Here is a 24,375-nt window from a genome sequence, read left to right on the forward strand (position 1 = left end):
CCGATTGCAAATTTTCTTCTCAATCCGATGAATAAAAACGTCAATATCGCAAAAATATTGAAAAGATTATATGGACGACCCCTTTTGCCGACCCCTGACCCCAAATTCAATACCTCAAATCGATTTCTTATCTTTTAAAACCCTCATGTTCAATTTTTTTTTCACGATCCGACCAAAAACAACGTCAATAACGCGAAAACAATATTTGTCTTGTATGGACGACCCCCTTCAGAAGGGCTCAAGCAAAATTCTGATAACATTTTTCATCATTCCTGGCCCTAATGAACATCCACGCCAAATTTCAGACCTCTAGCTCTCAAAACGACTGAGTCTATAGAGGACAAACAAACAAAGAAACCTGCTTTTTAAATATATAGATTTAAATGTAGGTAGGCGACTTGTGATATAGCTCAGTTGGCAAGTCAGTTGCTTTCTGAGCCAATATCCGTGAGCTCGAGCCCAAAAGTAAATATCGATCACAATTGTACCGGATAAGTTTTTCAATGAAAGTCCGCCAACTGCATCGTTGATATAAGTCGCGAATGACATAAAAATGTAAAAACTCCTATAATCGAAAAAATAAAAAAAAAATATTGTAGGTAGCAGGGCCGTAGGAAGAGCCGACTTATTGGGGGGGTTTTTGTGACTGATTTTTAACTATGTTTTTTTGCCCAACAATGCACGAAACTTAGTTGATTTGAACATAAAATAAGCTTTTTTTAGGAGAGCCTTTCATTTCTTAAAAAAAAACTTATTCTGAAATCAATTCAAACAAGCCCAATCTTCGAAACTATTTTGCAAATTCAAAGATTTAACCTTTGATAAAAATAAGTAAAATTTTTAAAAAAGTAAGAGAAATCATCAGATTTTCGGATTAAATTTGCTTGATGCAAACTAGAACCAAATTTATGATTGCAGTTTGAAATTTGGCTTTAAAAAACTGCAATAAACACATTGCGAACCAAATATGAGTTATCTCGATTTTTTTCGCTTACCGCTAGTATGTTCCATTAAAAGCATAAATAAAATTTTATGAATCTAATAGTAAAATCTCATTCAACAAAATTTAACAAAACACTTCCCGTTACTCTAATATATTAAATAATTTTCATAAAGAATCAATTCTATAATGAAAATCCTGTGGATGAATTTTTAAAATAAAATGATCTTAAAATTTAGTTACAAGCTAAATCTTTTTCTGAATTTTCAATCTGCATTCGGAATCTGAATTCTGAGCCTGAATTCAAAAATAGCGCTTTAAATCTGTATCCAAATTTCGATACGTTTTCTGAAATTTCCAAAAATAAGTGATTTCCAAATCTTATTCCAGATGAGAATTTTGAGAGAAAAGTTTTAGAGCCCTCATTAATGAATCTATTATTTAAATTCTATAGTTCAGGTTAAATCTAAATTCACTGTTAAAATTATTTATTTCAAATCTATATTGTGAATCTGAATTAAAATATGAATTTCAAATAATCTGAATCTGAGTTTTCAATTTTGCATTGACGTTTCGAAGCTTTAAATTTTTGAATGTTGTGTATGAAATTAGTTTGAGAGCTTCGAATTTGAATATAATTTTTTTTATCTTTTTTAAAATATTCGGAAACTATATTCAAAATATTGAAAACCCTTGTGATCTCGAATATCTTGATTCAAATATGATATGAAATGGATAACCAAACCGAACCAAAATTACAACGCAGCTTTCCCGTTCTAATTTTTATGATTATAACTGAAAATCATCAATCCTGAATTGGATACAGAAGCCAACATACGAAAATAGGTATTCAATTTTGGATATGGGAATTATGGAATCCGTGAAATGGGTCTAATTCAATTGAAAATGTTTTATTCAGATCAGAAAATTTTGAAAAATTTTAGCAGAATTTTGATCTTGGGATGGGTTTTTGAGGTTTTGGCATTAGTTTAAAGTCTAAGTTCCTCTTGATTAACATTACTCTATTATCATAATTTGGTGCTGAATATAAAATTTTGAGTGAATACTTCGCTTACTTTTTTGAATCCTCATGGGGGGTTTAACCCCCAAACACCACGCCCCCTCCGTTCCTACGGCCATGGTAGGTAGGCATTCATAAAATTCATTTTGGCATAAATATTCTTTAATTAGAGTAAAAAAAATGTTTTTGCTGAAAATTCTTTAAGGTTTTTTATGAATAAAACAAATTTTTTTTTGATTAATTGATGTGCACTCAATGCGAAAATCATGAGGGTCATTACCACTGGATAAATAACAAAATAAGAAAACACAAAGGAAAAGTTTAAATTTACGGAAAGCGATTTTGTAAAACAAACTTTTTTAAAGTTTCCAACTCTCTCGTTTCAGTTAGAACAAACCAATAATGAGATTAAAATGAAAAACATAATCTCAGAAAACAGCATCAAATAAAAATCCAAATATGAGGAACCGATTGACATTATTGACTTCAAATTTGTAATTGTTGCACTTATGCCCCTTCAGCTCTAAATTTTTCTTTTATAACTTTTTTTTGTTTCGAGGGAAACAGCATTTTTTGTGTCTGTTTTTTAGTAACTGATTATAGAAGACTGTGACGTTGTGAACTCAAATAATTTTTCAGATTTAGTGTATCACCTCAAGTTTTAGTGAATTGGCGTGTGATTTTTTTAAATTAATTTTTTTTGAATAAAATCGATATTTCATATCTGCTAGAATCATAATCCAACATGAAAAAAAAATCATATTTTAATATATGTATTTATGTCGTTTTTTTTTTTTTTTTAAATATATCTTTATTAGTACCAATTCATCATTACATTTATATTATATTAATACATTAAATAAGGTGTTCGGTTCAATAATGAACTTTCAGAGCCCTATAGTTTATTAATCACTATAATTTATTTATTTGAATTAATTTTGCTGAGTGCAATCATGTATTTTTATGTAGGAGAACATCCTGTAATGTCAAAAAATATTTTAAACTTACTACTAAAAACTAAAACTATCCTAAATTAAAACTAATTATAGAGAGAACGAATCTCTGCGATGGAAGACTGCATCGATTTGCCTCTGAAGTTGGAGATGATTTTGTTGGCCATCTCTTCGATCGATTCAATGCCCGCAATCCGATGAAGATCTTCGGTGCTGTGCCAAGGTGGAAGCCGCAAAATCATTTTCAGAACCTTGTTCTGAATCCTCTGGATGGCCTTCTTCCTCGTCGCGCAGCAGCTAGACCAAATCGGAACTGCGTACATTATCGCTGGTCGGAATACCTGTTTGTAGATTAACATCTTATTTCGCAGACACAACCTGGATTTCCTGTTGATGAGAGAATAAAGAGATTTAGTATATTTATTACATTTAGATTGAATATCTTCAATGTGATTTTTAAAAGTAAGATTCCGATCAAGTGTAAGTCCCAGGTACTTCACGTGATCAGACCATTCTAATGAAACCCCATTAAAAGTTATGGAATGATTTTCATTAGGTTTTAAAAAATTTGCTCTTGGCTTATGGGGAAATAAAATAAGTTGAGTTTTGGAAGCGTTAGGAGAAATTTTCCACATTTTCAAGTAATTCAAAAAGGAATTTAAATTTTGTTGCAATCTACTGCGTACCACCCGTAAATTTCGACCTTTGGCTGAAAGCAAAGTATCGTCAGCAAATAATCTTCTACCTTTTCCTTCTGGGACATCAGGAAGATCAGAAGTAAAAATATTGTATAAAATAGGCCCAAGTATACTACCCTGAGGGACACCAGCTCTAATGGGTATCCTTTCAGAGCATGAATTTTGATAGCTTACTTGCAAAGTTCGGCTAGTCAAATAATTTTGAATAATTTTGGTGAGATATACAGGAAAATCAAATCGAGCTAATTTAGCTACTAAACCTTTGTGCCAAACACTGTCAAAAGCTTTTTCAATATCAAGAAGAGCAACACCAGTTGAATAACCCTCAAATTTGCTAGCGTTAATCATATTAGTTACACTCAAAAGTTGATGTGTAGTAGAATGTCCATGACGAAAACCAAATTGTTCATCAGGGAAAATAGAATTCTGATTAATGTGAATCATCATTCTATTCAAAATAACTCTCTCAAATAGTTTACTTAAAGAAGGAAGCAAACTAATTGGTCGATAACTTGAAGGCTCTGAAGCACTTTTTCCAGGTTTCAAAATTGGAGTTACTTTGGCATTTTTCCATTTATTGGGGAAATAAGCCAAGTGAAAACATTTATTGAAGATTTTAACTAAAAAATTTAAAGTGCTTTCAGGCAACTTTTTAATAAGAATATAGAAAATCCCATCTTCCCCCGGGGCTTTCATATTTTTAAATTTTTTGAAAATCAATTTAAGTTCATCAATATTTGTCTCACAAGAACTTTCAAACACAATTTGCTTAGAAAGAATATCATCAAATTCTAGGGAAATTTGAGCATCAATTGGACTTACAACGTTTAAATTAAAATCATGAGCAGACTCAAATTGTTGGGCTAATTTTTGAGCTTTTTCTGAATTAGTTAAAAGAAGTTTATCCCCATCTTTCAAAGTAGGAATTGGCTTCTGGGGCTTTTTTAGAATTTTAGTTAATTTCCAAAATGGCTTTGAGTAGGGTTTTATGTCCTCTACTGCTTTAGAAAAATTTTCATTACGAATGAAATTTAAACGACGTTTGATCTCTTTTTGAAGGTCGCAATATATTAATTTCAAATAAGGATCCCTAGTACGTTGATATTGGCGTCGACGAATGTTTTTCAGTCGTATCAAAAACTGAAGATCATCATCAATTAAAGGTTGATTAAATTTATGTTCAACTTTAGGTATTGAAGCGGCTCTAGCATTGACTATTGAAGTTGTCAAATTTTCTACAGCCAAATCAATATCTTCTATTGAATTCAATGGAACGTTTACATCTAAATTACGTTCAATAAAATTCATATATCGCTCCCAGTTAGCCTTTTGGAAATTAAAAGTTGATTTTAAAGGGTTTTCAATGGGACTTTGGGATAAAGAAAATGTGACTGGAAGGTGGTCTGAATCGAGGTCCGCATGAGTAACTAATTGACTACAATGCTCGCCTAAATCCGTTAGAACCAAATCAATTGTGGAAGGATTTCTAATTGAAGAAAAACAAGTATGCCCATTAGGATATTCAACAGTATAATAACCTGCAGAGCAGTCATTAAACAAAATATTCCCATTTGAATTTGATGAAATATTATTCCAAGATCGGTGTTTTGCATTAAAGTCACCAATAATAAAAAATTTAGATTTATTTCTGGTGAGTTTTTGTAAATCTCCCTTCAAAAAATTTTTCTGTTCACCGCTACATTGAAAAGGCAAATATGCGGCAACAATTATAATTTTCCCCATAGAAGTTTCTAATTCAATTCCAATTGTTTCTAAGACTTTTGTATTGAAAGAAGGAAGAAGTCTAAATTTGAGACGACTATTGATGACAATAGCTACACCCCCACCTTGTCGATCAAGTCGATCATTTCGCAAAATTTTAAAGAAAGCATTGCTTTTCAAGTTATTGTCTGGCTTTAAAAAAGTTTCAGTGATGGCAGCAATATGTATGTTTTGAGTTTTCAAAAATAAAAAGAACTCGTCTTGGTTAGCCAGCAAAGATCTAGCGTTCCAATTCATAATATTTAAACATCTATTTGGATCCATGAGGGAATCGTAAAGTCATAATAATTTTGTTAGCATAATTAAAAGAAGTTTGGAAAGCTTCAAACATTGAATTTGCTTTCAACATAAGTTGCATCATTTCCATTAAATTTTGATGCAAAAATTTTAATTTTTCCTCAGTAATCTCACCCAAATCAACAAAATTGTTAGAATCAGAAGAGGAAGGAGAAGAAAAAGTATTTGAATTTCGGGGATTTTCCCAAGCCTTCGCATGAACGTTGAGACTTGGTTTTTTCCCATTTTTATTAGTTAAACCTGAAGAGGGAAACCCATTTTCAACCACCTCTGAGAACGATAAACAACGAGTCTGGGGCGCAGAATCAGCCCAGGTAACATTAAAATCACTTCGGGTATTACCCAGCCGTGATTCCAATGTAGGCCGAGGCTGACTGCGAACAGGCAGGTTGTTTGCCGGTCTGACGGGTGTAGACGAAAAAGAGGAAGGAGGAGAAGAAACTTTTCTGGAAACTTTGGGGTTTTTCCTAGAAGCAACAATTTTTGCCCTAACGGGACAATCTAGAGAATTCGAGGAATGATTACCTGCGCAATTCGCACACTTAAAAAATTCTGTTTTTGGCTTATCACCACCAAAAAGGCATTTAGATTTTTCATGATCGAATGAGCCGCAAAACATGCATCTGGCGTTCATTCTACAATTTTTAGTGCCATGACAAAAAGCTTGACAACGACGACATTGCGTAATGTTTTGTAAAAAATTGGTAGAAGATTTACGAAAAGGTTCGAATTTGACTCGACAATGAAACATAAGACGAGCCTTTTCAAGAATTTGCAAATTATTAACCTGATCCTTTTTAAAATGGATCAAATAAAGTTCAGGAGCAAAACCAACACTACTGGTATTATTCGTGTTGGTTCTTTTCCTCATTTGAATTACTTGAATTGGAGAAAAACCTAACAAAGAATTTAATTCAGCTGTGATCGCATCCGGTGTCTGATCGCCAGTGAGACCACGAAGTACAACTTTAAATGGACGATCACTTCTAGCGTCGTACGTAAAAAATTGGTGTTTTTTATTATTCAAATAATTTAAAACCTTTTGAAAATCATTAAAAGATTCCGCCAATATACGAGCAGTTCCCCTTCGACCGATCTGAAAAGAAATCTTCACATCCTTGACGGAAGTGACGATTTCTTTTCGAAAGGCATTGAAGTCAGGAATCGTGACCGTTATTGGTGGAATCTTTTCGTTTTTAAGAGTATAAGAAGAAGAAGGTTTCTTAGTACTCTTATCAGAATTAAATATGAATATTTCCTCATCACCGATGTTATGAAGGACATCGAATGAATTGGAAATTTCAACTTTTTTGGGCGATGGACCTGAATTAGGTTCGGCAATCCGTTTTCTTCCGGCCCTTGAGCCAGCCGATGACTTCCCCATGCTGGAAAGAAAAGAGAAAATATGAATAAAAGAAAATGAAAATAATTTTAGCACTGAAAAGTGCTGATTGAAATACAGGTAAGGAAAAAATAAATAATGTAAAATGTTCCTGCAGGTACACAGCAACGATACGATGCTCCGGCGTACGTGTTGACGGCTCAACGGTACAGATGGAAGTGATATTTATGTCGTTATTCGAGAAAGTGTTTGAGCATTTGTTATTGAAAATTTTAGCTCATTCAACAACTGTATTGAAGATTGCAAAACGCTTTGACTAATACTTTAAGAAATTTGAATAATTTTGTAATTTTGATTTTTCAAATTCTTAAAAATTCCTATATTTTGCAGTATTGAGAATGATTCACAGAAAGAACAACTCGAAAACTTTTCATGTGAAGACAAAATTATTCATGGTCTATGAGAAAATTAAATGTTGATCAAGCCTTTATTTTCTATATCTACGAATTGTTCTATAATTTTGTCTAAAAAGATCACAAATTTATTTAATGAATTTCCACCTATTTTGACAATTTATCTAAAAAATGAGAGCAGATAGAAAAAATGCAAATTTCTAAAAATTAAGCTTTAAGCGGGGGGGGGGGGGGGGGGAGGGGCTAACACTTTCAAAAAATCGATTTTTTTTAATTTTCTTATTGTAAAACATTTCAAGAATGTTGTGTCAAATTTTCAAGTCAATTGAAGCAAAACTGTATAAATTATAGGCCTTTATCTCCTCCTATCTAATACTGCAAGAAAGCAAGAGCAGAAACTTCAAACGCGTTTTTCTCGAAAGCACATTATTAAAGTCCGTGGACATCGTCATTTGAAAACTACTTATCCGATTCTTTTCAAATTTGGAACATACATTCTACATATAAAATACCAGACCCCAACGTTTTTTTTTTATTTTGGGGAAATTTTAAAGATAAAAAATGGCGGATTTTTTCGTGAAAAATCGTAGTTTTTACTTCAAACAGCCACAAAAATTTCATAATTTTTTTAAGTTAAATAAAATCGTTGGGGTCCAGGAAAACATCTATTGAAAATATTTTGCTCTGATTTTTTGACTTCAAATGATTCTGTGCTGAGATACAGTGTCCACCGCAAATCCTGTTTCCTAAAAGGCATTCTCAAAAGTGCTCCGTCACCGGCTCATTTTTCAATATTTTTCTACGAAAAAATTACTAGGGTGATTTGCCAATCGTTGCACAGCTAAGCACATGATTTTGGTGTTTTTGCCGTATTTTAGTCATTCCAACAGAAATCACTCGATTTTTTTCGTCGATTGCACTCTTACAGGATTGGTCAACAAGATCCAAAAGTTCAAGTCTTCGAAAAAAGTGATATGAAAATTTAAAAAATCATTTAAAACAGCTTGTCTGTGCCCAATAGTTGCACAGGCAAAATTTATGTCCTGCCTATTGTTGTCCGATTTTTTCCAATGGTTGCACATTTTGAAAACCTTCTTAAAGCTCAGTCACCATGTGGTCAAAGAGGCTGATATTTGTTACGGAAGCTTATTATGAGAACTTCTAGTTCAAATGAAATCCAATTTGGGGACGACCCCTTTTGAAGGGGGTCTTCCACATAAACCGTCCATTGCACAATGGGATTATTCGGACCAAAAATCGAAAAAAAATACGAAGCCGCCGGTTTTAGTAGTCTGGAATAGCATTTATCACACGTGAAATTTCCTCAGAAACTCAAATCTGCCACTGAATTTAACCAGAGCCATCTGAGTGAAGTGTTATTTGACCTTATTTGCCAAGTATTGAGCTTTTTTATTTATATGTCTCACCAACATAAAATGTTGTGTCATTGAAATTCCATAGAATAAACTGAATGGTATTTTAAACTTTTTTTAAAACGTCTATTTACTGGTGAAAGGAATAAAGGACGCGACCTGTTTGCCCCACATTACCCTTATGGAGAAGATGTGATTTTATAAAATAATTGCGTTAGGACTTACTTTGAAATTGATCGATTTTTACATTATTAAAATCAATTTAAAGCTTAAAAATGGACTCAACCACGCCCGAAGTTTCAGATCGTTCGTCTGATTTATTGAGTATATCTTTTCAAAAATTTATTTATTTTGAATATCTTTTTCATGAAGTGGGATTATTTATAATGAATATAACCTCTGTAGCATTTCATCAATCTTCACGAAGTTATGACTATTTATTTTTCTGAATTATAAGAGACAAATAAAGCTTCACTCAAATGTCTCCGGTCTAGTTCGACGGCTGATTAGAATTTCCGAGAAAATAGCACATGATAAGTAATATTTCGGGTCTTTCAACCTTCGACTACGAGTTTTTTTTGGGATTGAAGGTCGAAATTTTCCCAATTTACAATATTTTGACAATATTATAATCAAAAGTAAGGGGTTTGCTGTTGACATGAAATACAGTTCTTTAAGATTTGTCGTCTCGAATTTTGAGAAATAGGGGTTCTTAGGGGTCTTTAAACTCTTTGCATAAAATGTTGAGTGAATGGTCGGGATGAAGGATCTAAAAATAAATCTGATAAAAAAGTAGTCCCTCAAAGCCAAAGCAGTTTAAGTGACTTTGACACTTTTCAGATATTTCAAGTTGACTGACTTTTCAATACATAGATATGTTTTTCAACGAGTTTAATTATCTCACAACTTCAATTTTAATATTTAGATAGAAAAAAATGGAAATATGAAGTGTCTTTGGATAGAGGCTGAATTATTGAAAATCAACATAAAATATGAAAATTCTAGGTGTAAAACAATTAATTATGAGCACAGAAATTACTAAAAAATAATAGTTAAACGTAAATATCCACTTATTCAGCAAATACATGTCATATTAAAAGACAATCCAAGTTTTTTTCAGTTGCGCTGCATGTCATCAACAAACGTGTTCAATTTTGTAAGGGAATTTGCATGGAAGGAGAAATTTTTGCATATGAAATCATCCAGGAATTCAAATAAGCTTGAAATGAAGTTTGTATTTGATTGGATATTGATTTAAGCTAATTTTATGCTTAATTTTTTGCTAACATGAGAAGGAGCAAAGTATTTCATGAAAAAAGTTATTAACATTTCAAAATAAAAATCGAAATCCATTAAAAAGTATTGTAAAATTGCAGGCTTCGCTTGCTGGAGCTTTCAATAATTTCATGACATGTTTTTGCGAAGGTTATATAAACTAATAAATTCATTGGCTATGCGAAACAATTGATTGCGATTTTTTATTTTCAGCTTACGGTTAAACAGCTTTCTAATTAGCAATCATAAACACCAAAATTTAATTTTTTTTTTGAATTTTTTTTGTTCGAATAGGCTGAATAAAAAACATGGAATGTATTACAAGAACCAAAAAATATTTCAAAAATCCAAAAAATAAGTTTTTCAAACTTTCAGTTCATCTCTGGTGATTTTTGAATGAAAATTTTCATTTCCCGTACAAATTAAAAACACGTTGTGCTTTTTCATTGCTAATAAATTGCTTCCAAAGATTTTATTGCTATTTTTGGCAGTAAAGACAACCAAACAAAGTTTTTGGAGGTATATAAGTTAATAAATTTGAAATTTTCATACAAATCTTACAACGGACTTGTGTACAACAATGGGGCAAAAGGAGATTTAGCGGATCAGTTGTTGCACGATCCTATATTTTCTTTGGTTCTGTATGGATAGAATTTTTTTTCCAAAAACATGGTGTTTAAATTGTCCAACAAACATTTCGTAAAGAAAACCGATTCGAAAAATGTTTTGTTCTGACGTAAAAGCTTAAATGCTTTAGAAGGAATCTTAAGATTTTGTTTAATAACACTAGTTTACAGCATTTTTGAACTCAGTAAACTGAAGGTCATTTCCAATTTGAAATCGGGTGCTGAATCCGAAAATGAAATTTAAAAAAATCTCAGTAGAACCGTTTTTGAGTTATGCTCCAAATATGAAATTTCGAAAAAATTAAAAAAGTTCTTGTACTTAGATTAAAATATCTCGGGCGGCATAACAGTAATTTGAAATCCCTCTTTTGCATATTGAAGGTAAATAAGTTTTCTATCGATCATCTGAAAATTTTTTTTTGCGTTTGACCAACAGTATTGCTAATTTTAGTGACTTTATGAGAAAAAAAATTCTAAAAAAAGCATTTTTTTAGAGAAAATTTTGTTTCAACGGAAGTTTTAGACTCGATGGTAGCATTTAAAAAATCTGATTTTCAATTGCGCTTGAATATCAATTTAAAACAAAGATTTCAAGTGGTTATTTATCAAAATCGGCTGAAAATTGAAGAAGTTATGGCTACTTTACCATAACTGAAATTTTTGGAGTTTTTAATTATTTAACGAACCGCAGTACACTTATCATAGTATAGGGAGAATGAAACATGATAAATCTCTTTCGCTCCAAGTCAAAATTATTTATAAGCTTACCAGAAGGTCACATGCCAAGTTTCAGGAAGATCTGACCATAGGGAGGGGTTGCTTGAGTCTCAAACGTGAATAAAATTTTGAGGTATTTTGCCCGGAAGGAACGAAAAATACTGGTCTTTCATCAATAACTTCTTTCATCACTAGCTGATTGTTTTTTATGGTTGATTTCCTTAAAGCCTAAGTTGAGACAAATATTTCACCCGAAGACTGTAACTCGATTGGATTTGAAACAGAAAAGTTATTGCGGTTCAAAGATTGTATTTTGGTCGAAAATTCTCGTATAATCACAATGAGTAAAAAGTACTCATTGCGTGTTGGACAAAATTTGCGGCCTTTGAACTGCAATAACTTTTCTGTTTCAAATCCAATCGAGTTACAGTCTTCGGGTGAAATATTTGTCTCAACTTAGGCTTTAAGAAAACCAACCATAAAAAACAATCAGCTAGTGATGAAATAAGTTATTGATGAAAAACCAGTATTTTTCGTTCTTTCCGGGCAAAATACCTCAAAATTTTATTCACGTTTGAGACTCAAGCAACCCCTCCCTATGGTCAGATCTTCCTGAAACTTGGCATGTGACCTTCTGGTAAGCTTATAAATAATTTTGACTTGGAGCGAAAGAGATTTATCATGTTTCATTCTCCCTATACTATGATAAGTGTACTGCGGTTCGTTAAATAATTAAAAACTCCAAAAATTTCAGTTATGGTAAAGTAGCCATAACTTCTTCAATTTTCAGCCGATTTCGATAAATAACCACTTGAAATCTTTGTTTCAAATTGATTTTCAAGCGCAAACAAAAATCAGATTTTTTAAATGCTACCATCGAGTCTAAAACTTTCGTTGAAACAAAATTTTCTCTAAAAAAAATGCTTTTTTTAGAATTTTTTTTCTTATAAAGTCACTAATATCAGCAATACTGTTGGTCAAACGCAAAAAAAATTTTCAGACGATCGATAGAAAACTTATTCACCTTCAATATGCAAAAGAGGGATTTCAAATTACTGTTATGCCGCCCGAGATATTTTAATCTAAGTACAAGAACTTTTTTAATTTTTTCGAAATTTCATATTTGGAGCATAACTCAAAAACGGTTCTACTGAGATTTTTTTGAATTTCATTTTCGAATTCAGCGCACGATTGTGCATTAAAAATGTTGGTCAGTTAATCAAGTTCACGATTTTTTTTAAATTTTGTAAACTAGTGTAATTAGCACAAAAATGGCGCGAAAAAAACAATCAAAATTAAAACTGTCGTTAGATGCATATTTTACAGCAAAATAATATCGTAAAAGCCTCATTTCATGAGTAAACATTCCAATTAAAATGATTCAGTATTATTTTTGGGAAAAACTTAAAAAACAGCTGAAATATTGACAATTTAGGTCATTCCGTGCAACAATGGGTAAGGGGACAACGATTGGCAAATCACCCTAAATGTTTTTTTAACAATGCTTTGTATAATGCAAAAAATTGGAATAGATTTGTTTGAACGATAGCTCTAGAAAAAATCGCGAAAATGGTGTTTTTGTTTACCCGTTAGATCCAACCCCCCCCCCCCTCCCCCCCTTAAATGCATATTTGAATTTCTAAAACCTTTTCACAGGCAAAATACTTTTTGTCCAGAATTTTCTATTTTGAGCCGTAACAGTTTTTTGTTATTTAATTGTCTGTAAAAAAAATAGTTGTTGTTCCTTGAGTCCTTGAAATCAATTAATTATTAAGTTCTGCTGTAGCAAAGGTTTCCAAAAGATTCGAACAACATTTAAGGGACAAACATAACAAATTTTGTCAATTTATATCGCAGATGAACAAGGTCTATATTTTAACGTTATCCTTTTGAACCTTTCTAACCTATTTAACTATTGATTTGAATCATTATTCAAGGTCTACAAATCTTCTCTTCTCACAGTAAAAAAAATTTATGTATTTTCTCGATGCATAACATTTTGAAAAAACGTTTGCTTGAAACTATCGATTTTGATCAATGATTACTTTAAATGACATTCGTTCTCAGCAGTAAAGTTTCGCAAAATGAAAATATCGACTAAATAAATTTCATCTGATTTGAATCCCTTGTTTCTGATGATTTGAAATTATTTTATAAACCTTAGGCGATGTCTTATTTTTATCACATTTAAAAGAAAAGTAATCGTTATATAATAAACTATGTTTTTGTAGTAATTTTGGCTATTTTCGGTCTAGGGACTCTATCAAACAACTATGCTGATAGAATCCCTAGACCGAAAATAGCCAAAATTACTAAAAAAAACATCAATCACGGTAAAAACCATAAATTTAATAAAATTTGTTTTACACATTACTTAAATTTCAACAGCAGCAGTTTAACTTCATGAATTTGCAACACAATAATCATTCGTAGTCATAATCATTTTACACCAAAAAAAAGTTGGAAAATGTTCAGAAAACTGATTTTCTGTAAATTAAATTAATATTGAAAACGGCTGAAATAGAAATAGTGTTGAGAAATAAATAAGACAACCACAGCTTTAGAAAAATATTTCGCAAAGCAAACTTTTCAAAATGTGCAACAAATAACAAAATTAACACAGTTAACGTTATGAAACTATCAAGTATTTCGAAAAACCACTCGACCGTAAACATTTTGTAGATTTTCTCACAAAACTGACCTGAGCCAATTTTTAGCTCAATTGGACTTCATTTGAGAGTGCTTCAAAGCGCTCAAAGTTTCAGAAATTCGAAAAATTGCAATTTAAGTTTTTATATCAAATGACTTGAAAATTCATGAAACAAAAACTTTCTGGAACTTAGTCGATTTTCCAAATAACGGTCGATTTTCCTTTCCAAAAAACAGTCAAAGTCCAAGGAAGTCAATTTTTTGCCAATTTTTTTTTATAGCTCGACGTTTCATTTATTTCTACACGTTGAAAAATATATTGTACAAGAAAGAAGATTTTGGCCAATAATTATAAAAAAAAATCGTTTGAAAAAAAAAGCACGAATATATTGTTTGCAGCCCTGACTTAAAATATCGATTTAATTAAAAACTACCATTTGATTGTAAAAAAAAGTTTTTTTTCGAATTGATCCCTAGTTTCGGACCAAATAGTAAAATTTTGGGTAAAACATTACTGAATGCTGGTGGTTTTAATTCTGCAAAGCTTAGAAGTCCAAAATAAATTAAAATAATGAATTATATTTTTCGAATAGAATAAACATACACAAATTAAACAGAAATCTTATACAATAAAATGGAGGCTTTTTCGTTGTAAGATTATCACGTATAAACGGACGGTCTAAATTAAATAAAACTTGGTATCTGAGGGTTTTTCGGTTCAGAGATGGTTTTTATAAAAGTTTCGAGAAGCTAACTTTCTATGAAAGGGGGGCTCCCATACAAAATCAACTTGAAATGAGACACAACTCGAACAATTTTAAGTCGATTTTCATGAAAATTATTACAGGAGCACGAAGCAATAAAGGACGTGTAAATGAAGTCAAACATTTTCCAACGATTTATTACTAAATATAGTTTACCGGGTCAGCTAATTTCATAATAAATTTACTTTAAATTCTTCTCACATCAAAAAATCCTACTTTTCTTTTCAACAAAGCACAATTTCCAGTAGCTAAATCCTGGAATATTATCATTTTCAACTGGCACCAAATATACAAACAGTTTTTTTTATTTCCGAGGATTTCCAGAGGGCGGAATTCAGGCAACAAGTATCAAATTGGCCTAAAGTTTTCAGGACACTTGAAGTATTTTCCTTGTGGTTTCAAGAAAAAAGTTCAATGAAATATTAAAAAAACAGATTAAATCAAACTCACAATCAAAGTCGCTTGCATTTGGAATCAGATTCTTTAGATTTTTTTTTTCACTGATTATGTTCGGATGATATTTTTAATAAATTTTCCAGCGTATTTAAATACCTTTTTCCTTTTGCCGGCATATCCACGGATAGTAAAAAAAAAAAGGTTAAATTTACCGAGAACCGAAGTGATTTTTTTCCACCAATTTTTCTAGATCAATTTTAGCTTTTTTCATTCACCTAGCAAAATAGTAAATTTTAACTTTTTCACCTAGCAAAAAAGTAAATTAAACTTTTTTCACATTCACCTAGCAAAAAAGTAGATTTTACCTTTTTCGCATTCACCTAGAAAATAGTAAATACTACCGGTTTTCCATTCACTGATTTAAAAGGTAAAAGGTCCGTCAGGTACGTTCAGGTCCGGCTTTTCCGGGACGATATCTGTAGGATGACGTGAAAAACACCTTGAAGCTCTGTGGGTCGATCTGAAACAAAAGCAAAGTATTATGAAAAGAACCAGCACAACCAAATGATATCTAAGAAAACACTTATCATTCTGTTCCGATTTTCACATTTTGGGCACAAAGCCCAAAATGTGAAAATCCTTCCCGAACGACAAACCAGCTTGACCTCAATAAATAAGTTTGGCAAATATTTACTTTTTTTATGAATTATTGTATAGTTTTGTTTAGCTCAATCCAGGTCAACTTCACGTCGCTACGAGGTAAGTTTTACCTTTTTTGGATTCACCTTTTTTTCTCGGTGAATTGAATCTTTTTTCCAACCTCGATTCAGGTAAATTTTACTTCGCTGTGAGGTTTCACCTCAAAGAGGTAGAAGTTCCTTTTTGGCTTTCACGCACGTTCGCCTTGCTATCTCGGTAAATTTTACCTCTTCATTATTTTCCGTGTCGTTTTTAAATCACACGTTTCTTATAATAGACTGAATTTTGGTTTGAAAGCAGAACAATTTTTATATCCACTAATAAAAAAAATAGTGTTCTTCAACACTCGGCAACATGAACTGTGATTTCGGTTGATGAGACTTGTTTATGTTTACATTTTGGTTACTTAAAGTCTCCCATACATGTCGGGAGACTTGAGACATGCATCTATTCGTCTTGTTCAAGATATAAACATACGTTGATGTGACGGGGCCTCCCAGGAAATACACCCGTCACCCGAATATGGGTCCCATGGCAACGAACGTGTTAACCCGTTAGCGTCATTCTAATTTCATTCGTCCTCTGTTAGGGTCATTCATTCTCGAACCAAACTCCTGTTTTATTTGAATCAGAGAAGTTTTTTTTTGAAAAAAAAATTTTTTTGAAAAGAAAGAATTAGTTTTTTTTAAAAACAATATTTTTGGTCTTCGATGTGAAACAAATTCTTTGATTGTAAATAAATGGTTAAATTGCTTATCTGTTTGGAAAACAAGAAAACTTTTTCCAACCAAAGAAAATTGTTTTTAATTCAAAGAAATGATTTCTTTTAATAAAAACTGCAGTTTTTGATTCAAAAGATATTTTGATTTGACTTGCGATAAGAATAAAAAATTGAATCAAAATGTGAATCTGAATAAGCTATGAGAGGATTCAGGATGTGTAGGTGTTTATTAAGAATTTAATACTGAAAATTTTCTGCAAGTGCTTGCATTTTCACAGGACCACGGCCGACGGATGATTTTTTCAAGTTCCTGTTGTTCTTGTTTAATTTTTTTGTGTTCCTATGTTTAATTTGTCTGTGAATAAAAATCCATTAAAGCTTTTAAACAATTTAAATCAAGAGAAAATATTTCTTCCAATTGAATTAAATAGAAAATCTTTAAATGAATTTATGCTCTAAGGTATCATAAAACGGGGTAACTTTGATCACCGGAGTAACTTTGACCAACAATAAATTTTTCCATATTATCATCAATAACTCAGCCTATAGTTTGAATTTTTGAAAACTGTTTTCTACCTTGGAAAGCCTATTATATAAGTATCAAATATGCAAAATTTGGTTTGAATTTGAAAGTTTTTTTTGTATGTAAAAATGTAATTTCAAAATCCTAAAATACCTATTTTTTCAAGGCTCGCAAACAAACAGCTCTCCTGATGATACCAAAAAGTACTTAGAAGCAAATGGTTTGTCGAATGTGAACGAACAATTTTTTTCTTTGTATATGTACAGTTATAGTGCTGTTTTTATAGTCATTAAATGTTAATTTTTTTAAATTTAAAAATTAAGGACATTTTCCTAAAGTAAGCCCGTATTGGAAAAATGGATAGGAAACCTATCAACTGGAAAACTTTGAAGAAAAAATGAAAATGAAAATAGTGGCAGGGCCTAGGAGTATGTGTGATTTGTATTTTGAAGCTGAGACTATTTAGTAATTGTTATAATTTTTGCCCCTAAATGTATTCACCATCATTGTTATTTTTTCGATTAAAAATGTTTTTAAAAGAAAACGTTAAATAGCAAAGCAAAATGGATAAACTAGCATTTGTAAATAGTATGAAGGTGTTTTGTATCTTTTATGATCAATAAAACTTGATAAAACCGTCAAAATCCAGACTGATCAATGTAACCCCAAAGCATCAAACTCTGAACAGAGACGGAATCGATATTTATATCGAATTTAAAGAAGTCAAATAAATTTCTCCAACCATGTTATACGTTCATAGGAGTCCAGTACTGGTTTTAAAAATATGAAACATGCCGCATTGCCCTTACCAGAAAAAATAATCGAAAAATATTGAAAAAAGTTATCAATACTACCAGTGATGGTTTGAATCATTTGACTTAATTTTGAATCATTTGCTTATAACTTCTTTTGAAAACATTTTTCCCAGAAATGATGTTCTAAACTTTAGTAGAACTAGATCTTAGCTGCAACTTTTGTGACCAACACAAACCTGTATCTCTTATGCCTTATGAATGAGAAATCGAAAAGTTTAAATTTTTGAGCAATGATCGTAATCACAATCATTTGGATTAGCGGGTTGGATTAAATCCTACAATTCATACCACATTGAAGATACATATTTATGACATACAAGAAAGTTGTAGCTTAGATCTGTATCTACTAAAGTTTAGAACATCATTTCATGGAAAAATGTTTTCAAAAGAAGTTATAACCAAATGATTCAAAAATAAGTCAAATGATTCAAACCATCACTGAATACTACCTCAGATTACGGTAGTCATACTGGTACTGACCCAAAAATTGACTTGTACAAAATTTCAGCTCAATCGGAGAGCTCAAGAGTGAGCTCAAAGTTTCAGACATTCGAAAAATTGAAATTTTAATTTTGATGCCAAATGACTTGAAAATGCATAAAAAGTCGAGATCTGGAGTAATCTTGGAAAAAAATTTAACCAAAAATAAACTTTCTGGCACTTAGTCGGTTTTTCCAAAAAAAAACAATTGAAGATCTAGAAAGTCGATTTTTTTTGCAAATTTTTCCTTCGATATAACACATTAGCCCGATATTTCATGTATTTCTATGTAATTTGGCATTAACATTTCGATTTTTCCTATTTACTTTGAGTTGATTTTTAAATACTAAAGTCAATTATTTTAGAGATTACAACAGATTTTGCGTTTTATGCATTTCAGATTATTCAGATTTCCTTTGGTCTCTCCAAAGGTGTTTTAAACCTTACATAGCCGTTCGTCAAATATCCGTTTCGGGGAAATTCGAGTTGTAGTTTGATTTCGTTCTCCTGGCTGTAAATGTTAACCGATTTTGATGATATTATATTCATTGTGTAGTTTATTTATTCTAATAACTCAACATTTCAAAATAAAGTCGATATGTATTTCCAGGTTATCAGAAACTGGTTCAGAAAGTAAAAAGTCTGAAAAATCTATTTTATTTTTCAAATACTCAAAACTTCTTACAGCTCTTCTGTATTTGAGTGTTTCATTGATGTTTGAAATCGTCAAGAATCCATCTATCTGACAATGTATAGATATGTTGAGGTCCAATGAAAGTTTTTACCTCTATCACAGATCTTCCGGTAGAAAAAATCTTACTTTAAAAAAACGATATCCAATTTTGGCTTTTCTTAACTGTATTTCTATTCCCAATGAACCGATTTTCAAAATTCAAATTTTAATTTTTTTTTGTCATTAATTTGGTCATTATTTTCATAGATCATACTTGGTGTGTCAAAATTACCAGTTCATCAGTATATTGGAATGATGTTAAAGATGTTTGAAATGTGCGCTTCGGGTCATATTGACCCGAACAGCTTTGGAGGGTTAAGGGTAAAATAACGATATTTTGAGCGCTTTGATAAACCCCTAAAACAAGTCCGATTGAGCTGAAATTTGGTACAGTTCATTTTTTTAGGGCAAACTCACAAAATGTGTTTGATTGGGTATCAAAAATTGATCGTTAAACTTTTCCGGTTCATCTATAGCCACTCTTCTAGATATATTCCATTTTAAAAGGAGTAACCATTCGTTGAATAAAATTTTGAAAAAAAAAAAGGAAAAATGGAAAAACTTGGTTAAAATCCGATTAAAATTTCATCATTAGCTTTTAAAAAGTAATTCTCAAGTAACGTTTGAATGAAAAAGTTTGATAATTCTGGTTCAGAACATGAAACAAAATAAAAATCTAAAAGAAATTCTCCCTCCAGGAAGCTTTTACCGGCACACCGGACGGAGTGGCATTTGAAAAAATGCAACGTGAAGCCCCATTGCCGGAATAGTGGAGAAGTGGATGCTTCGTTGAACGTTAAATGGTCCGATGAGAGGGACCAAACCGAACCGGAGAGAAAAGCTTAAAGGTAACAAGATTATGGCGCTGACGTCCGCCGACTGGCAGCAGTCAGGGACGCGAATTTTTAGCATTATCTCTGGTGCATTAAAAATACCCCCAGAAGCTTTTAATACGAATAATAGGATAATGCAGGATGAAGGTCCTTTCGTCCGGTGCAGGCTAGAGAACAGGAGCGATGCACATTGGATGATTACATTTTAATCTTTTGATTTCATTAAAAAATGTTGGACGATAGCAAAGTTAAGTGGACTGTTTTTCTCAAAAAACTTTTCAAAAGAATCCGTGCAACGTCCTTGTTTTGATTTCTAACATTTTTTCTTCCTTTTTTCCTTCCCTTTAGAGCGAAAAACATGTCATCGATGGCGTTTTCCATGTACCAGTTCACCCGGGGCGAGGGCAGTCTCCGGACAACGCAGGACCTCTTCACCCAGGCTGAGTACTTTGCTGAGGAAGCGAATCGGTTGTACAAAGTGGTGCGCCAATTCTCCTATCAAGTCCCGGCTGGTCCGGCCAAAAAAGAGCTGCTGGACCATCTGGACAAAGTGCCAACCTACGTGCAAACCCTTCAGTTCACCGTCAAAGATTCAACCGTCGGAAAGGCGGCCACTTTCGTGAAGGTGGACCACGTCATCAACGAAACCAAAAATTTAATGAACGTCATCAGCAAGGTGGTTTCGACTTGCTTCGAATGTGCCAGCAAGGTAGGTTTTTGTGGGATGAAGGGAAGAAGTCAAACAAGACTTCTGGTGGCTTCATCTTTCAGGAATTACGGTCGTTAATCGCCCTTGGGGCAAAGCTTTCTCTATTGAGGGTGGAATTATAAAATGTGCTGCAGTTCCACGCGTTAAGAAAATGGTATAGGTAGTGGATAACGCGAAAACCACGGAATCATTTGCATAACTCTGCAATCAAGGTTTATATTGCAGCAAGTTCCTCGAATGAGGGGAAACTAATTTCTTCGTGTTTGGTTTTGACATGATCAAACTTTTAAAACGGAAACGTATAACCACAGGTATAACTCTATGAATGCTTTAAACTAAAACTTAAATTTCATCTTAATAAGAGCTCCTTAAAGTAAAAATAGAAGGTTAATTTACCATGGCACCTGGTAATTCTTAATTTGTGGTAACCCATTTTTTGCAAATGATAGAAAATTTCATGATAATTATTTCATAAGAACATTTCATTGCTCTTAAAGCAATAACGTTCTTGTGTAAATAATATTACGGAAAATTGACCAAAATGAAAATTTTCCAAACGAAAGAGTTTAAGAAATTCTAAAAAGTTACAAAACGACACACTCTAAGGTACAGTGACCGGCATCCACCCCTCTTTTAACTTAACCGCTGATATAATCGGTTTCACGAAATCTTTCCAAAATTTAATAATTTAATAATATTAATTTTTTTTAATTTTCTTTAAAACTCAGTAGCCATTTGTTTAATGAATTGCCTTCTTTGAAAGGGACATTGGAAAAAATTCACTTCATGTATTTTTTGATTGGCCTGAATGATTTACTGACTACGATTTGCATACTTTTTGTGAGATTTCGGTACCTACTATTTTGGGAGGGGCGTAAGGGGGAAAAGGGTCCAGCCAGACCACAAAACAGTAAAAAAAGGTCTTTTTTCTCAACATCAGTTTTGTTTACTTTTTTGATAAAAAAGCTAGGGATTGCCACACGATTGGTTTGGACTATGTTAATCAAAACAATACTGCTGTTTTCTAAACTTTTTGATCCTAGTCATAGTTTTTCAAAAGAATGCATTTCTCATTTTTTCCCGATTTTAGCATGGATTCTTCCAGGTTCTTGTTCAAACTGTCGTTCGCACTTCCACTACAGTACACAGTGGGGAAAAAAGTGTATAAACAGCGAAAAAATGCAATTTTTTTCCTATGGAAATATATGTTTACGTCTTTTAGTGAAAATGACCGTTTATAACCGATTGATTACGAACGGAGATTGTAGTGTTTTTTCAACCCTATTTCCCCTATATTTTGTAAACAATCCAGAAAACACTGATTTGGACAAAAAAAATTATGAACAAAAAACATATCCAGTGTGATTTTTTTTTCGAGGAATGGAATGAAGATTGTTTGAGCCATCAAATGCTTTAAAAAATAGAGTTATAACTGATTTCACCCTCGATTCCCTTATATTTTTCAATTAAATATAAAAATAGTAATTCCGACTTAAAAATTTTTAGCCAAATGACAAGTATCATATGTGATTTTTTTCCGAAGAATCGAATGAAGGCTGTTTGATCCTACCGCACGTTTCGGAAGCTGAAGTAATTACCGTTTTATCCCCAATTTCCCATCATTTTCAATTAAGTTCAGAAAAAGCTTGGACTACAAGATTTTGAAGCAAATGAGACGCATCAAGGGATTTGTTTTTGTTGAGGAATCGAATGAACGCTATTTGAGCCACCGCACGCTTCAGAAAATACCTTAATTCCCCTGAATATTTTAAAATATTTCAGAGAAAACATGTTTGGGCTTGAAAATTTTACACCAAATGGACTTTTCTAGTGTGATTTTTTCCAAAAATCAAGTTAAGGACTTGATAATTTGAATAAATCGAAACTTCCTTGTGGGTTTTTTTTGTTTAGGAATCCAATATGGCTGGAACAAATATAAATTTCTTCTTTTGTTACCCCCCCCCCCCCTTCCTTCGAAATTTCCAAAATCCCGAAGGGGGGAATTAATAAAGTTTGAAGTATTTTAAGTAAATTTCAAATAAAAATTCAAATATTCGAAAGATTACAAGATCGAAAACCAAATTTTGGAAGACGGAAGTCAACACACATTTTGTATTCTTGATTTTATTGAATTTTTCGTTAAAAAAATACTTGATTTATAGGTTTCATGCAATGATATAGTATGTATTTTAGTTGCATACAAACTTTCGTGCAATTTATTCCAATTTATTTGTTTTTCGCATTATTTTTTATTGTCCTCCCCCCCCCCCCCTCGCGATGTTCCAACTCCGATTGACAAAAGAAGAATTAGAAATTTGTTCCGGCCTAATGGCTAATTAATCCACTGCATACATCGGTAAATTAAGCTATGAATTTTTTCCCTCAATTCCCCTACATTTAACAAATATTTCAGAAAAAGCATGTTCGGAATCGAAATTTTTGAACCAAATAAAAATTATCGTACAGCGAACAGCGAAGAAAAGAATGAAGGCTGTTTGAGCCACCGCAGGCATCGGAAACTGATGACTGTTTTAACCTTCAATTCCCCTAATTCACCAAAAGGGACTTAAAAAGCCATCATTCAGTTCCTCAGAAAAAATCACATAACGAAAGTCTGATTTGGTAAATGAGGGGAACTGAGTATAAAACAGCCATAACTTCATTTCTTGGTGTGTGCGGTGGCTCAAGAAGCTTTCGTAAGATTCCTCAGAAAAAAAAACACGAAACAGGTCTCATTTGCTAAATAAATTTCAGTATGTTCACACTTTTTCTGTATTATTTGAAAAATGTTGTGAACCTGAGGGTAAAACGGCCATAACTAGAATTTCAGATGCGTGCGGTTGCTCAAACAGCCTTTACTCGATTTCTCCTTTAAAAAAATCACACATGAGATCTATCATTTGGTTCGAAATTTTCATGTCCGAACTTTTTTTCATAAATAATTGAAAAATGCAGGAGAATTTAGGGTTAAACCAATCATTATTCCATTTATCGAAGCGATGGTAGCTCAAACAGTCTTCATTCTATTATTCGAAAAAACTTTTCGGAAAAAAATCACACCAAATAGGTCTATTTACAAAGTTTTCTAGTCCAAATTAATGTTTATTCTGGATTTTTTTTACCATAAAAAGGGGTATTGGGGGTTAAAAAGCCACTATATCTCCGTTCGTAAGTGTGCACGGCGTCTGAATCTATGTCCAATCTATTTTCCGGACATATTCACTGAAGAAAAGTATGTTTTAATAGATTTGGTAGGAGGGGAGATATTGAATTTTCTCACGATTTTATGAGAGCATCAGATGCATGGAGACGCTCTCCAACCTTCCGTAGAGTTTTTTTCATTTTTAAACAGCTCTATCATGTACTTTTGCTCCAATTTTGAGAGGTTTAAGAAGAAAAAGTTACTCCTAAAGTCACATTCAATTAAATATAAAGCATTACTGTAATGTAAATGCATGGTTAATATAAGGAGTGCATTCGAAAAATGCAACATTTTGTTTAGTGAGTTACTTCCGAATGCAAGGATGGAAGTTGAAGTAAATTTTAGAGAATCTGCCTTGTAATGTTATATTAACATGTGCAAATTTTGGAACCGTTTGTACAAGTGGTTTTTGAG

The 24,375-nt window shown here is 32.3% G+C and overlaps 1 protein-coding gene across 13 annotated transcripts in view; it reads left to right on the forward strand.

Moving 5' to 3' along the window:
- LOC129744119 (alpha-catulin) overlaps positions 1-24,375 on the forward strand; it is a 458,959-nt gene that overhangs the window by 404,202 nt on the left and 30,382 nt on the right. For all 13 annotated transcript variants that reach the window (XR_008736821.1, XR_008736818.1, XR_008736820.1 and 10 more), the window contains one exon: positions 20,399-20,759. Coding sequence is in view for 9 of the 13 variants with exons in the window: in XM_055736506.1 (XP_055592481.1) it covers positions 20,399-20,759 (361 nt within the window). In the remaining 4 variants the exon portion in view is untranslated. The remainder of the gene's footprint in view (positions 1-20,398; positions 20,760-24,375) is intronic.

The sequence above is a fragment of the Uranotaenia lowii genome, chromosome 2, assembly GCF_029784155.1.
Source record: "Uranotaenia lowii strain MFRU-FL chromosome 2, ASM2978415v1, whole genome shotgun sequence".
NCBI lineage: Eukaryota > Metazoa > Arthropoda > Insecta > Diptera > Culicidae > Uranotaenia > Uranotaenia lowii.